The 15,394-nt window shown below is 48.0% G+C and overlaps 2 protein-coding genes across 4 annotated transcripts; one reads left to right on the plus strand and one right to left on the minus strand.

The window, feature by feature from the left end:
- Nucleotides 1-969: 969 nt before the first annotated feature.
- On the minus strand, nucleotides 970-12,871 carry NFS1 (NFS1 cysteine desulfurase). Of its 2 annotated transcripts, XM_027740431.2 has the most exons (13): nucleotides 12,728-12,871; nucleotides 12,562-12,629; nucleotides 11,645-11,761; nucleotides 10,329-10,412; nucleotides 9,517-9,669; nucleotides 9,295-9,388; nucleotides 8,152-8,286; nucleotides 6,615-6,772; nucleotides 5,153-5,258; nucleotides 4,914-4,995; nucleotides 3,414-3,497; nucleotides 3,205-3,294; nucleotides 970-2,718 (listed from the first exon to the last, which is right to left on the minus strand). In XM_027740431.2, exons 1-13 carry the CDS (start codon nucleotides 12,849-12,851, stop codon nucleotides 2,655-2,657), a joined length of 1,359 nt encoding a protein of 452 aa, XP_027596232.1. In that variant the 5' UTR covers nucleotides 12,852-12,871; the 3' UTR covers nucleotides 970-2,654. The 2 variants fall into 2 exon arrangements, with proteins under 2 accessions (XP_027596232.1, XP_039243373.1); XM_039387439.1 differs by lacking the exons at nucleotides 12,562-12,629; nucleotides 12,728-12,871 and adding an exon at nucleotides 12,013-12,257.
- On the plus strand, nucleotides 12,550-15,182 carry ROMO1 (reactive oxygen species modulator 1). 2 transcript variants are annotated; one of them, XM_039387440.1, is made up of 3 exons: nucleotides 12,550-12,622; nucleotides 13,371-13,501; nucleotides 14,991-15,182. In XM_039387440.1, the coding sequence occupies exons 2-3, from the start codon at nucleotides 13,371-13,373 to the stop codon at nucleotides 15,097-15,099; spliced, it is 240 nt and encodes a 79-aa protein (XP_039243374.1). In that variant the 5' UTR covers nucleotides 12,550-12,622; the 3' UTR covers nucleotides 15,100-15,182. The 2 variants fall into 2 exon arrangements, with proteins under 2 accessions (XP_039243374.1, XP_027596233.1); XM_027740432.2 differs by lacking the exon at nucleotides 12,550-12,622 and adding an exon at nucleotides 12,679-12,959.
- The last annotated feature ends 212 nt before the right edge of the window (nucleotides 15,183-15,394 follow it).

Genomic DNA, 15,394 nt, shown 5'->3' on the forward strand with positions numbered 1-15,394 from the left:
ACTCCCACCTATCCCTGATAGCTGATGTCACCCTTTAATCCTGACTCCTAAGCTCTTTAGTCAGCTCCTCGTCCATCCCCAGGTGGAGCTCCATGCACTCCAGCTGGTCAGACACAGAGGGCAACGGTGCTTCCTCTTCTCCCCTGCCTGTCCTTCCTGAAGAGCCTGCATGCTTCCATCCCAACCCTCCAGTCACAGGAGCCATCCCACCACATCTCCCTGTTGCTAATAAGATCACAGCCCTGCAGGCACGTGCACGGCTCTAACTCCTCCTGTTTATTCCCTAGGGGATGTTCCTCTGCACAGACATTTAAGTTGCCTCCCCTTCCCACCTCCATGAGGCCGCTGGAATTCCCTTGTGCCACCCTTCAGCTGCTCTCCTGTGACCTGGGACCCCTCTCCAGGCTCTGGGCATATCTCACTGCCACTGGCATCAAACTGGTAAGAGCAGGATGGACTGAGGATCCCATCCCCCAAAGGCTTTAACTGCACTCAGTGGGGTGCAACTGGGTGTTCATCCTTGCCATTACTTCTTTCTGTCATGGAGAAAAGTATCTCCACTACACATTTTTCCTCATCTTGTCCTATAAACATTTTCAAACAAACATTTGTTACCACTATGAATGAGTTTCCCAAACCTTTACATGTAGAATTTATATTTTAGATCTTAGCACACAAGAAGTGGTCAGAATCTGCAAGATTTGGGGCTCTCTTTTCTCAAAATAATCACAGTTTAAGCTATTTGAGTTTTTAAAAAAAATTAGCCCTGATCAGGCACAGAGTTTGAGAAGAATGACTCTTCAAAAGTCAAATGTAATCTTGATGACAGCGAACTTCCAACAGTGTTTGCAGAAAGTCAGGAGTTCATCTTTCCCTGTTCCCCAATGAAAGCTGCAATTTAGCAACTTACTGGTGGTGCTGCAAGGTTCACCCAGAAAGGCGGATCCAAAAAGACTGACAGTAGCCAACTTTAAGTCTTACCTATAATTTTTTATCATTCTTGAAAGACAAAGAACAATTTCGTAAACATACAGTTCTAAAACATGCTGGGAAAGCGTTATCACATGCTTAATCCAGAAAATACATATGGCCCAAGGATAAAACAGAGCCCATACAACACTGCTAAAACCTACTTATGCATACGGTATTTTAAAAATGTTGTGATGAAATATAAGGTGCCAGCACTACAACAGTAAAACTGCTAAACCTAATAATTTCAAATAGAACAACTGAGGATTAGCTTTCCATTACAAACAACTAAATCTGTCCTTAGTAACAAAAAAATGCACAAGCTTCTGTAACACAATCCACCTTGTGAGACTCAGCTTTGGCTTTTACACGACACAGTTGATCCTCGAGGTAGATTCCATCCCAAAGAGAAGTTACTGTCTATGGGTATATCAAATTCAGCAGCTAACACAGCATCCATCATCAGCACAACTCATTGGAGAGCTGTCTGCTTATGCACTGAAAGAAAGGCACTTTGTCATACAGGCTTCAGTTTCCTACTGGAAAGATCACCAAAGGTAAGAAAGGAGAAACACTGCTATGAATTAATCTCCTCAAACTCTTTTTAACAGACACCTCCCCCAGCACGTGCAGGGAATGGATTCCCATGCCAGTCTCCAGTCAGGCAGTACAGTCTGTGAGACAGAGAAACTCCAAAGCCATCTGTTCTTATCTCCAGACAAAATATACAGGCTCAGCTGGGCACAACTCCCTGCACTGACAGAAGCCAGGGGCCCACAGGCAAACCAAGTAACATCAAAGGTCTCATGACAAGGGGAGAAAAAAACAACAAAAACCCCACAAAACTCAGACTTCAGACATTGCACCGTGTCTGCTCTCCCCACCACCTCCACCACTCGTGCTCCCACCAAACTGGTGCTGCCACCGAAGCTGACAGATCCTGCCCATCCCCTCCCCCAGTCAGGTCAGAATTCTTTCTTTACTTAGGTAAAATTGCATGGGAAAAAACCAATGGAGGGGACAGCAAAGTGCATCGTGATTGTATCATAAACTCTGGAACACAGAAGGATCTTTTGGAGCACACACACAAAAAAAAGATAAAACCCAGGAAAAAGAGCCAAAAATAATCAATTTCAGGAAAAAATTGTTCTTAACTGCACATACAACTTATCTGTGAAGGCACATAGCCACACTGAGACATCCCTTTCCTCTAGAGATGCCAAGCATCTTCCTATCTAGAGCTTACAGCAGTACAAGACAAAGAGAGGCAAAGCCCTGTGCAGGACACCCACCTCAACCACTGCAAACTGGCACCAGGTCTGCGCTGCAAACACAACAACGACTTGAGATGAGTTACACTGAGAAGCAACAACCCCGTGCCAGGATTACATTGGCCCAAGAGGAACCTGCTGATTTAATCTTCTCAGAAAATACATTTCCAAATAAATTGCATTTTAGCATAAACTTCTGTGTGTCAATGGAAATGCAATGGGTGTTGGATCAGCCTGCCTTTCTCCATGATAAAGACTAGTTTCATTTTTGGCTTCTTAGACTTTGTGATCAGAAAACACAGTTCTCCCATCAAATTGCAAGTGTCAGAAAACAGAAGTGCTGCATAATTTGCTCAAGAATGTACAGAAAAATACATTTTAATCCACATCTAGTCCATGGATAGTGACGTTTTCTCAGTGCTGAGTCCACTTAATGCTTTTGAGGTCAATTCCATCCTGCACCATTTCCCAGAGGGGGCTGTAAAGAAAGGAGAAAAATAAAGGCTACCTAAAATGCACAGAACATCATCAACAACAATAACCAGACAATTTGATCAATAACACAAGAAATCAGGAGGTATCTCTTTGCCCAGACCGAGCCCTCACATTTTCACTGTCAGATGAGTCACGACTCTTCCCGTTGCACCAGAATAAACCAACTTTTACATTAACTCAGTAATACCATCTCTGCATTAGAACCTTCTAGGTATTGCCCTACGTGCTTGCCCTACTTGTATTCTTTCTCTGACAAAGGCAGGATCTGTGAAAAGATTTGATTTCAGGTTTGTTTCCTTAAAAATGAGTCTCTACTGTTAAAATCAGGCCCATCACGCACTCTGGGGACACTGCTGATTTACAGAAACACCACCAGATTTTTGAAGCAGACCATTACTTTGAACTAAGTCCAACTCTTCCCATGATTATGACCCCTAAGAAGTCCTTGTGTCCAGTAAGGATGGCTCACCTCATTTCCCTCAGCCTCTTCACGTGCTGTATGCACTTCTGCACTGTATAATCCACTTCTTCTTCTGTAGTGAAACGACCAATGCCAAACCTAAACCAAAGGAAAACCATTGAGGACCAGAATAGTGTGCATGTGGAGGGGTGGAACATCCACCACCGACTGTTCTCAGAAGAGAAGAACACGTGGAAACATCAGGGCAGAGCACACACCTTATAGACGAGTGAGCCAAGTCTTCGTCTGTTCCGATCGCCCGCAGAACATAAGAAGGCTCCAGAGAGGCTGAGGTGCAAGCACTGGGAAAGGGAAGGCAGGGAAATGTCACACTTCTGTTCACAGGCAGGTGCTACACTGAAGTAACACTGCACTAATCTCCTCCAACAAAGAACACGTCGCTTACAGATGTTTCTTATGACTATGACTCTTTACAACAACCTGTATCAGCTTCCCCAGCCTCTTAGAAACCACCATGAATACAGGCAAGAAAAGTGATATTTCTATTGATGAAGAAAAAAGAATAGAAGGGGCAGGCATTAAAGGGAAATGGGGGTAATAAATTAGGAGCATAAGGTAAGGAGAGAGAACACAGATAACGCAGCAAGAATGAACATAATGCCACACAGAGACATGGGGAATGCGGATTAGGAGGTAGCTGAAGAAAAGGCTGTGGAAAAAAAGACAAAGGAGCCAAGACAGAACTATCCAGAGAAGGTAACACACCGGGAACATAATGAAAAAGAAAGACTTCACAAGCTGCTGTTTGGCAGCAGAACAAATAAATGAAAAGCAGGGCACAGAGGAATCCAGAGCAAGATGATCCAGTTACAGCTGCCAGTAGAGAAAACTTTCACCTTGAAGCAGTAGGGAAAACTGGTTATGTCCTGGGACTCAGTTTTAACAGGTAGCCACATGCAGCACAAATCAGAGCTATTTACAGCTCCCTGGTGCACAGAGCAGAAACTCAGAAGAGATCTTCACGTGACACAAGTCAGACACAGTCATGTGGAGACTTGTTCTCCCTGTTCATCATGCCAACCTGTTTCTAATTAGGATACGCTGACTGCTTTGTTCTCAAAGGTGAGGGAAGGAAGGGGCATCCTCACACTCCATTCCTTTCATCATAAACATCAGGAGTGTCTTGGTAACAGAAATGTTACTCATCACTCCTGTAGTCAGCAGAGCTCCATAAAAGCATATGCCATTTCCTTTCTGCTGCTGCATTTAACACAGGGACTATGATCTGATTTAACTCAGATACTTGCCCAGCCTCAAGAGATTGCAGTTAAATCCTGCTGAAGGACAGAAGCTGCTCAAATGCTGGTGGCCTTTAGAATGACAGTATCACCAGTACAAGCCAAGGCTACTCAGATCACAGGTAACCAGTCTGCAAGGCTGGGGCTGGCAGGTACGAATTTGTAACTTGGTTTTTGTGGGGTGGGGGTTGGAGTTTGTTTGGATTTTCTTTTGGTTTTGTTTTGGTTTTGTTTGTGGTTTTATTTGGTTTTTTTCTTTCAGGATGAGTAAATTTGACCTTCAGTAGAAATATGCCCCTTAAATACCACCTTAGAATGCAATCAGTGCCAGGCTGACTCATTAACTGAATATGCAAATATGGGGCACAGAAGAGACCACTCCTTAGTCTTTTACCTCCATTAGCAGATGCTATTTTCTCTCCAAAACATACTGCTACCCTTCCCATACATTCCACCTACCTTCCTGAAGACAGAGCCACATCTTTCAGAGCCATCAGAAGACTCTCTCCTTCCACATATGCAAAAGATAAATTGATGCATCCTACATAAAAATAAATGAAATAGAAAAAAAATACATCAACTGACATCTCTGGCAAATCCTCCCCTGCGTGGCAGGACCTGCATCATGTGTGGCTCAAGGGCATTCTTCAGCCACAGCCTCACCCCCGAGGCCCCAGGCAGCTCGGAGGGCTCGTTACCTGGGTAGCGATGCTCCCGGTCTCCGTTCATCACCACGTCGGGAACTTCACTCATTATTTTGGTCACCAGTCGTTCTGCCAGTTGTGAGACTCGCTTATGGTCATACTAACAAAGAAACCAGAGGAGACCCAAGTAAGAAACTGTACATCCTGACCTCACTCAAACTGCTTCGTGTCGCCAACCGTGAGCAGCCTTGAGTAACTGGGGTTGGCCAGACGGGAAAAATCACAGCTGAAACTTGAACTGACAAACTTTGCCTGCCCTGGTGACTGTTTCAAAAGAGAATAACCACCTGGCTCCTAGCTAGCTCAGTCTTCAAAGGGGTCACAAACCATGCAGAAAGACCTACATACACAAGCTGCCAAACTGCTTTTCATGAAAGCACAGAGTTGTGTTTAAAGACAAGTTAGGCAATGCACAAGGTGATGCATTTTGCACCACAAGAAAGGGCACCTATTATGGCAAGTGCTCCTTATTTCCCAGCTCTCCAACTGTACCAGAGACATGGACTCACAAACTACTGCGAGCTCAGCTTTTACCAGCAGTAACCTGCACAGTGAACTGCCCACGTGCAGCGTCTTGTTCTACACTGAAAAATGAGGTCACTTGCACCAAGAGAGCAGGAAGGGATCAGCCCTGGCACACAGAACAGCCACAAGAACACGACGCAATTCATGCTTGTTTGCACACTTGGAAAAGCTTTAGAAGAAAACCAGGCTATCAGTTGATTTAGAAATGCCAGGACTCTGTCAGGCAAGGAAGAGAATCCAGATCTGAGGCTCGTGCAGAATTTGGACTCTGCAGGCTCTCTAGCCTCAGTTTCCATAACCACCCAGCTCAGATTCAGATGGAATTCTGCCTGTCTCCTGGGAAGAAGCTTGATCCTACGTGTGCAGATATCTGGCCCATGCATCCCACTGGCACTGTATTTAAGGATTTTTACATTCCAGCCGTAAGGAAGGCATTGGTGCCCACAAACCAACGCAGCAGCCCACAGAGGCTCAGACACCAGACCTAGCAAATAAACTTTACTGTCCAAGCTAGGAAAAAAGAAAATAAATTCTTTGTTGCAAAGCTCCAGAGAACTTGAACTTACATACACATAATAGGTACAATAATGGACTAGGAAGGCTTATTTTTTCAATATACATTATAAACATGACTTACTAATTCAGAGATGCTGCTAATACACGTGTGAAGTGAGTAAAAGCACATAAAGCTGTATTTCACTAAAACTGTCACCTTTTTTGTTTTTCAAGAAAAAAGAAACTTTAGAAAGAACTTCCAATTACCCAAAAACACCCTTGAAGTTGTCAAAACATTAAGTTCACTTTATGTTAAAGCATGAGAAGCAAATTTAATTCAGGCACATGGACACAAGAAGACCTAAGGAATCCAAGCCCTAAGCGGTGCTGTTATATTATTTTCTGGAACCCCGGACAAGTACCTTCTCACACATACCTCCATCTCCTGCTGTGCCACCTCACAGGCTGCTCCCAGCCCCACTGCCAGAGGGGTGGGCACAGTCCCAGAGCGCAGTCCCCTCTCCTGGCCTCCCCCACTCTGCAGGGGCTCCAGCCTGACGCGCGGTCGGCGGCGAACGTACAGAGCACCGACCCCTTGGAAACAAGGAGAGCTGTTTTACCATGTGCCCACAGCTCGGAAATTATGGACAGACAGGGACTCCCAGGTTTGGTCACATTCCTTATTTCCAAAGCAAACACACATTTGGACACTTAACTGGAGAAAAATGTAGTAAATGAGTACAGAATTGTATTATTTTCTAGAAAATGGTGTTTGTTCCCACTGCTCACGTTCAGGCTCCCAGAGCTTCAGCCATGGGAGCTCAGCTTTTCCACTGTGCTTCAGCCACCCAGGGACTCATCACTTCCCTTTCTTCCCACAGTTCCCATGCACAGCTGAAGTTCATCCCCTTGCAATGAAGTTTTTATGTGCAGATATTTCATTCACTGATAAAGTTCCCTTATTGACTTCCAACTCCTTTCCCTGGATTACCAGGCCCACACCAGTCCCAGGAGTTCTCTCCCTTTCTTCTCATTAGGAAGACTCATCAGTGGTAGCAATTTGCAATGGGCAGATGAGATGAGCCAGTTTTGACAGCCAGTCAATCTCACCCTCTCCTCGCCTAGAAACCCAATTTTCATGTCTTTGTGTGCCCTGGTACTCCTAATGAGTGACTGTCACACGGGAAGAACAGCTGCAAATTCCAGCCATAATAAGTTGTGAAAATTTATGTCTGTCATTTGTCCAAAGCTACTGGTTGAGAACTTATTATCTCTGGACAAGGACTGTCTTCAGCTTTCAGGAGAGCTTGCACAGAAAAAAAAGACATACTGCAAAATTTTGCCTTTTGTTTCTGAAGAGAGAGAATACAGCAAACCTGATTGCTGGCTTTCTACACCCACTGTCACAAACTAAATGGACTGTGACAGTAATAATACCTGGACTTTTAGTATTTGTGAGTCAACTAGAAAATCCACAGTTGGATTTTAAACCCCATTCTGCAAAGAAGATGCACAAATGGAGTTGTGGGAAAGAAGCCACTGGAAGTAGAAAACAACCAAAATCACTAAGAATTTAAACTTTCCAGTTATCTTTTGGTCTCCTCATTGCAAGTAACATTTGTGTCTAAACTTTGCTCTAAAACCCAGTGATTTCAGTTCAACCATTTCAGCATCAGTTCTGCCTCCCACCAAGCTCCTGACAAGGCACTGCTCCAATGCTGCCACCATTAGACACCACAGTTCCTTCTTCGGTGAAACCACCCCAACCCATCAGCCCTGGAGATCCACTGGCTGCAGCTCTAAGCTGGCAGCAGTGCCTGAGCTGCTCCAGAGCCCATCCAACACCAGCCTTAGAACAGTTTTCTACAGCTTAAGTAACTGTCACCATGACAAACAGCTCTGACTGCACACCTTGTGCAGTTAGCTTAAGTTAGGCACGGAAACAATTCCCTATAGAGCACTTCAGTGAGTACCTTTTGGCCCATAAATTTTATGGCCACTGATGCTCATCAGATCAATTTTCATGTCGTTGACATCCATAGGAATTTTACCAATTGCTTGTGCAGCATCCGTGTGGAAGAAAACCTTCCGCTCCCGGCAGATCTCACCTGTAACAAAGACACCAAGGCAAACCCACGTTACCTTGTCTGACTGCCATGATCCCAAGGATTCCAACAATGGATCTAAAGCATCAATGAATCTAAACCAACAGGAGGGACCAGTTCTGAGGTGACAAAGGAAGAAATGGGGACTGTGATGTTTCTTTTACAGCGAAGTGGCTAAAGCTGTGCAGGGGCTACTGCAGCTGATGCTTTGGCACAGGTTTATGCAGGCGAGACTATGGTGAATTGCTTCAGCTGAGAAGTTAAAAAGTCTACTGCTGTTAAGAAGTGAGATTGTTTCCAAACTCACACCTACCAAGTTTAAGAACAAATGGTTGCATGAGACATCTAAGTTTCCACACAGAGATGACTCCACAGTTGGACAGAATTGGTTTTTTCTTGATTCTTTTTCTTCTCAACACCAGCCCAGTACAAGCTAGCTTTACTTTCACATTTGTATTTGCCAAGTATTTTTATGCCCTTTCCTCTACTCTCCACATTTTGCAACACTCAGCCTTGAAAATGTTCTCAGAATTGTCACTAGTCCTCACATATGCTCATTATTACCACCTCAGCCTGTCACCAATGTTTTCACATCCAGACCTAAAATACACTGAGGAACAAAATAACACATTGTTCATGGGCAGTGAACTTCAATATTATTTACTTCTGTCATCAAAAACATCACAACTCATCTTCCCCAGAATCCACACCTAGCACAGCTCCACCCCAGACCTCTCCTCTGCACAGGAGGTTCAACACGATCCTTTTTACAGGGTAAGTTGTCCTCCTGTGTTTCAGCATTCTCATTTCCCTTTTAAAATCAGTTTTTATTTGGGCCAGCAGATTTATTTATTTACATTATATTTTTCTTTTTAAATACTTAAATTATTATTTATTCCTTAAGTATATTACACCTAATCTTTTGCATCAGTACCACTTGGGGACGAAATTATCAACTAAAATGAAGCAGAAGCAACTTCAGCTGGCATCTGAAAGCTACACAGTACTTACCAATGTCGTGAATTGGCTGCTTTACTCCTATTTCATTATTCACAGTCATTACAGAAACCAAACTTGTGTCTGGCTGGAATGCAGCCTCCAGCTCCTGGTGAAAGATTCAGAGGGACAGAAGTTGTGACTAACAGGTCACAAAGGACACAAGGTCCTCTTAAGCATCAATTTGAAGGAAAAACAACTTCTATTTTCAGTTTCTGTCTGTCAGTAACAACTTACCTTCAAATCTATGAGCCCATTGTTTTTAACAGGTAGATACGTGATCCGAAAACCTTCTGTTTCCAAGGAACGACAAGAATCCAACACACACTTGTGCTCTGTTTGTGTAGTAATTATGTGCTTTTTCCTGGATTTATAGAACCTTGCAACACCCTGTCAGGCACAATCCGTGAACAAGAAATTGGCCATTAAACCACTGAAGAAAGCCATGACTGGAAACAAGAAATCAATACTTTGATATAATTCATTTTGATCTTTCCTGTCTGACCCAAAGTCATGAATCTAAAAGGTAATAATCCACATAATCCACACTACGTGTCTCCACCAGCACTCATTTTTCAAAGCAACTCGTTTCTCAAAAAACCTGTGAAAATGTTAACTGACAGAAGTTACAGGTGTCATTAATCAAAATACTTTTTAAAAAACATTTTATGTGGAGTCATATACACTGACAAGCCTGAACAACCACATACTAAAGGTTAAAACGCAACCCAGTCTTCATCAGAAAAAAGTTCCTAATCAGCATGTCCACTGTATTTCACGATAAAGATTTTAATTACATGAGGAGAAATGTTGTATTTGGTGCATGTAAGATAAACATTGAATATTTTACACTCAAAAACACATCCTGTGCACTAAAACATTCCATGTATTTCCTCCAAGTTGTAGCAGAGGATCACAAGGAGTAAATCCAGGAATGCAAATATTTGCTACCTACTCCAACATATTAACATTTAAACTGTTCAAGATGCATACAGTTCTTAAGAGCATAATTTTAACACCATAAATAACTATCAGTATAAACCTTTTACCTTAATTGCCATATTATTAGATTCTGTTGCACCACTGGTAAATATAATTTCCCGTGAATCAGCTCCTATTAAATCTGCAACTTGCTGTTTAAAAAGAAATACAATGTCGATTTGTTAAGAAAATATACAGTGAATCCACCACAGCAAAATACAAGCAAAATGTTTTCAAGAAAACCCCCTCGAGCCTCAAAGGGATTACAGCTGGTCATTACAGAAGTAGTATTAAGGAGTAGCCTGTCCTAAAAGAGATAAAAAGTAGACAAAAGCCCATTACACATTACTTAAAAAAAAAAATTACAAAGACCCACACTAAGATTAGGAGAGTGATAAAATATGGAGTAGCCCAATCACTGCAGCATCACGCTTGTGACCCCAGGAAACCAAAATTCCTGAGGCATCTTTGTCTAAAGTTTTGAGTTCTGCCACTTCAGCTGCTCTAATCTCACTGTTAGGGCAAGTGCTGGGATGGGACAACCCCGGATGTACGGACACAGTGGGGAATGAGAGGCTCTGGGAAAGGGGTCGGAGGTTTGGGCTGAGGCAGGTGGAACAGGAGCCAGCAGTGCCCTGGCAGCCCCAAAGGCCAGCCCTGTCCTGGGGAGCATCAGGCCCAGCAGGGTGAGGGGGGTCTGTCCTGCTCTGGTCTGCACTGGGGCAGCCTCAAGTCCTGGGGCAGGTTGAGGGGCCTCCATGTGTGGATATAAAGCCATTAAAGAGCACATGCAGAGGAGGCTACAAAGATGGTGAAGGGCCTTGAGGGGCCATGAGGAGCAGCAGAGGGCACGTGGCTTGTTCAGCTGGAGGAGACTGAGGTCAGACCTCCCTGGGGTTCTGCAGCTTCCCCACGAGCAGCAGCGGAGGGGCAGCACCGACCTCTGCTCTGTGACCACTGAGAGAGCCTGAGGGAACGGCTGGAGCTGTGCCAGGGCAGGGTCAGGCTGGATCTCAGGAAAAGGTTCTTCCCCCAGAGGGTGGTTGGCACTGAACAGGCTCCCCAGGGCAGTGGGCACAGCCCCAAGGCTGCCAGAGCTCCAGGAGGGTTTGGACAATGCTCTCAGGGACAGGGTGTGACTCTTGGGGATGGTCCTGTGCAGGGCCAGGAGTTGGACTCAATGATCCTCGTGGGTCCCTTCCAACTCCAGATATTCTGTGATTCTATTTTTTCTTGAAAGAAATCTACTAAAGCAAAGCCAAGAAGAAGCTGATAAATCCAGCCCACAGAGAACAGGCTTTTTTCCTTCATTGTTTTTGATGTTCTTTTGACATTGAATGTCCTTGCCAGCAGGAAAACCATGACTGTGAAGATGAAGACTCACCCTCCTCGCCTTCTCCATGGCAGCCTCGCTCTCCCAGCCATAGGCGTGGGTCCTGGAGTGGGGGTTGCCATAGTAGGCTGTCAGGTATGGGAGCATGCTGTCCAGGACTCTGGGATCCTGCAGGACACAAAACACCCAGCCTTAGAAACAGAGAAGGAAAAGCATCTCTGTCCCCTCTAGACATGCCCCCCTACTGCAGGATCAGCACTTCTGTCGCAGTGTCTTGCTTTAGCTCAGGCCAGATCTCAAAAACGTGAGGTTATTAAACGTTATGGACAACACCAGTGTCTGGCAATTGTGTTCTGTGCCCTTGATCTGCACTGAGGCGATCACAGAACGGGATCATCTGAGCAAACAGAACCACAGACCGCTTGGAAGGCTCGTCTTGTTCCGCCCTCCTGCCATGGGCACGGACAGCTTCCCCCAGGCCAGGGCGTTCCAAGTCCCATCCAACACGGCCTTTCTTCTGAGCAGAAGAAATACAAGTGTCAAGAGAAACGGCAGGCTGGTATTTTGGTTGAATTAACCTCCTGCTGCCTCTCGCAGCCGCCGCCACTCCCGCAGGGTCGGTGTGAGCCCTGCCGCGCTCCCGCCCTGCCCGCGCCCGGGGCTGCCGGCGGAGCTCCGGCCCCCGGGGGCGCCCGGACCGCCCCGTGTCCCCGCGCCGGGCACGGCCGGTGTGCGGGCACGGCCGGTGTGGGGGCACGGCCGGTGTGCGGGCACGGCCGGTGTGCGGGCACGGCCGGTGTGCGGGCACGGCCGGTGTGCGGGCACGGCCGGTGTGGGGGCACGGCCGGTGTGGGGGCACGGCCGGTGTCCGATGTCCCTGTTCCCCGCAGCCCGGGACACAGGCGAGCGCTCAGGAAGAGCCGTGAGCGCGGGCCCCGCTCGCTGCCCGAGCTCGGCGCGGACCGTACCAGCGGGGTGGTGGCCTGCACGTCCATGTAGAGCGGCCGCAGGGCGCCGTCGCCATCGCCGGTTCGCCCTGAGGGGAGAAGAGCGGAGGGAGCTGCTGTCAGGGACGCGCGGGAGCGGCGGGGCCGCCCCTGCGCCGACAGCGGGTCTACCTGACCGCGGCCTTACCCGGTCCCGGTCCCTCTGCCTGCGGCTGTGTCTGTGTCTGTGTCTGTGCCTGTCCCGGTGCCGTCCGGAGCCGCCGCGGGGCGCGGCCGCTCCCCAGCCCCGCCAGACGCCGCCACAGCAGCATGGCGGGCGGGCGCGCGCATGGGCGGGGCCGCGCACGGGGCCGCCCTTTCCGCTCCGTCAGGAGCGCGCCGGAAGCGGGGCCGGGCGGAGCGCGGAGCGGCCCAGCGAGGTACCGGGGCGCTGAGGGGGAGCCCCGCCGGGCCCACGGGCCACCCCCGCGCTCCTGGCCCGGCGGGGAGCGGCGACCGCCGCTCCCGGGGCGCCTCCGCCCCGAGCCCCCGCCCTGGCCTCGGGTTCCGGGAGGGCGGGTTCGCTGTGCCCCCGGGGCCGGGCCGCGGGCGCTGCTCGCGGGGGGACGGCACAGGGGAGGCCCCGGGACAACCCCGCGGCGCTCGCAGGAGCTGGTTGGGGGCGAAGCGGGGCCGTCAGTCCCTGCCCGGCCTTCCTGCGCGGCGGGCGGGGAGTCAGGCCCGGGAGCCGGCACAGCGCTGCAGCTCCGGGCCCGGGCCGGCCCGCGGTGGGTGTGGAGGCCCGTTACACAAAGCAGTAAAGCCTGTGGGTTTTGTCCGTTCTTTTCTAGATGCCTGTGACCGTGGGCCCGTACGGGCAGTCGCAGCCCAGCTGCTTCGACAGAATAAAGATGGGTTTCATGATGGGCTTTGCCGTGGGCATGGCTGCAGGGGCGCTGTTCGGCACGTTCTCCTGCCTCAGGTACGCCGAGGAAATGCTGCCACAGGCGGGTGGTGACAGGGCGACAGCCAGAGCGAAATGGTGCTGCTGGGGGGCTGGGAAGGGACCGGGCCTGGGCCTGTGCTGTCCGTGGGTGGAAGTTTGTCAGGGTCTCCAGACTGGCCACACTGATCAGCCCTGGCATCCACCAGGCGAGTCTGGCCCTGGCAGAGTGTCACCTCTGGGTCACCCCTGTGCCAGGAGGTCACAGTTCCACAGACCTTTTCCTGTCACCTGTTGGGAAGCTGAGGCCGTGGAGGATCAGCTCTGGGGGGAGCTGGATGAATGGTGTGTGCAGCCCTCTCCTGGCCCTGAAGCTTCCCAAGGTGCTCTGCAGGCTCCCAGTGTCTGCACTGTGGTCACTTTGCACGGGGGCAGTTACTGAACTGACCCCAAGTATGAGCTCAGGAGTGTGGGCAGAGCGTGGCTGGCACTGGCACAGCCCCACTGTGCATCAGAGAGAGACAACATTCCACCTTCCCTGGGGCTCACCAGCATGGAAACACCACACTCACTGCTCTGGGTTCACTCTGGCACTGCTGACTGGCTTTGCACATCACCTGTGAGAAGGAACCACTGCAGTCAGCTCTTCATACTTTCCACAACTCCTTCTGCTCCAGGGTTTTCACCTGTGATTAAACACAGGATGAAAAGGCATGAAGTCTAATCCAGTGGAAGTTTGATGTTTTTCTGATCTGAGTTCCCAGAGGGTATTTCTAAGCATCACAATGCTGGCAGAAAATACAGATTTTGGGGACTTAGAAGAAGCAGTTATAGTGGTTCTGCTGTAACATTTCTGAGGGAAAATCTCATGTTTTAAGAATCAAGTGCATGAAATTCTTTAGACCCTAAAGTCACTGCAGTGCTTAAAAGCCAAATATTACAAGAGCTTCTTGAGACAGAACAATTCTTTTTGTTTCAGTCAGACCTCAGGTAGGTGAGAACTGGAGACCAGAAACACCTCTGGACACTTTTACGCCTTTCAGGTGTCTCTCATATTAAAAACACAATCAGTAGTAAATAGGAAGTTAATTTTAAGTTGGTGGTATTAAAGGCACTGCCATTGCATCCAGACAGGATGGCAATACAATAGTTCAGACAACTCTTTTTGTTCTCTTGCAAGTCAAAAACTTGGACAGCACAATTTTTTTTCTCCCATATTAAGGGTATTTGGGGCACTAAGATGCAAAGCTGTTCTTGCTGTGGCGTGGCAGGAGGGTTCCACTGCAGGAAAAAATACACATGGGCCACGGGTGAGGGTCACTCAGGAGCCCCTGCAGTAGCTGAAGCAGCAGCTCAAGCACAGGGCACCACAAACAGTGTCGGGGGTAGGAGAGGTACCACTGCACAGATTTAGGCTGATTTAGCTCATTTGTAACCATGAGCTGGTTGTCTCCCATGTTTTCTGCTGCTTGTCTGTGATATGTCAGGTTTCAGCTTCTGTATAATTCCCTGGTTTTCTTTATCTCAGGATTGGCATGAGAGGACGAGAGCTGATGGGTGGAGTTGGCAAAACGATGATGCAAAGCGGTGGGACGTTTGGGACATTCATGGCCATTGGTATGGGGATACGCTGCTAGCCTCGACTTTGGGATGTATCCCAGAGTGCCCCTGCCCAGCCATTCCTCCTCTGTACCATAATAAAATCTTTAGATACCTGGAAGTGAGAGCTCTTCATGAAACAGCAAAGCCCCACCCTCCATGCTCTATTGTAAACATGCTTTTTACTAAAGTTCTACTTTCCTCTCATCGTTTACTCCCAAGACAATGAGAATTAATCATCCTTGGTACTGCATTAAAGTTCCTGTTTCACCAGTGTAAGTACAGCATACACAGGTCTCCCTTTGGCACTTGGGCAGCTCACATTCCCCATGT

The sequence above is a fragment of the Pipra filicauda genome, unplaced genomic scaffold (assembly GCF_003945595.2).
Source record: "Pipra filicauda isolate LSUMZ 115617 unplaced genomic scaffold, ASM394559v2 scaffold561_size491250_pilon, whole genome shotgun sequence".
In the NCBI taxonomy this organism is placed as follows: Eukaryota; Metazoa; Chordata; class Aves; order Passeriformes; family Pipridae; genus Pipra; species Pipra filicauda.

What these genes read in the sequence shown, in the direction of transcription:
- NFS1 (XM_027740431.2), bottom strand. Translation starts at nt 12,851, where the DNA reads ATGCTGCTGTGGCGGCGTCTGGCGGGGCTGGGGAGCGGCCGCGCCCCG. An exon ending in GGCAGAGGGACCGGGACCGG is followed by an intron (nt 12,630 to 12,727) that starts GTAAGGCCGCGG and finishes TTCTCCCCTCAG; the next exon opens with GGCGAACCGGCGATGGCGAC. An exon ending in CCGGGAGCATCGCTACCCAG is followed by an intron (nt 4,996 to 5,152) that starts GTAACGAGCCCT and finishes ATTTTTATGTAG; the next exon opens with GATGCATCAATTTATCTTTT.
- ROMO1 (XM_039387440.1), top strand. Translation starts at nt 13,371, where the DNA reads ATGCCTGTGACCGTGGGCCCGTACGGGCAGTCGCAGCCCAGCTGCTTC. An exon ending in GGCACGTTCTCCTGCCTCAG is followed by an intron (nt 13,502 to 14,990) that starts GTACGCCGAGGA and finishes TCTTTATCTCAG; the next exon opens with GATTGGCATGAGAGGACGAG.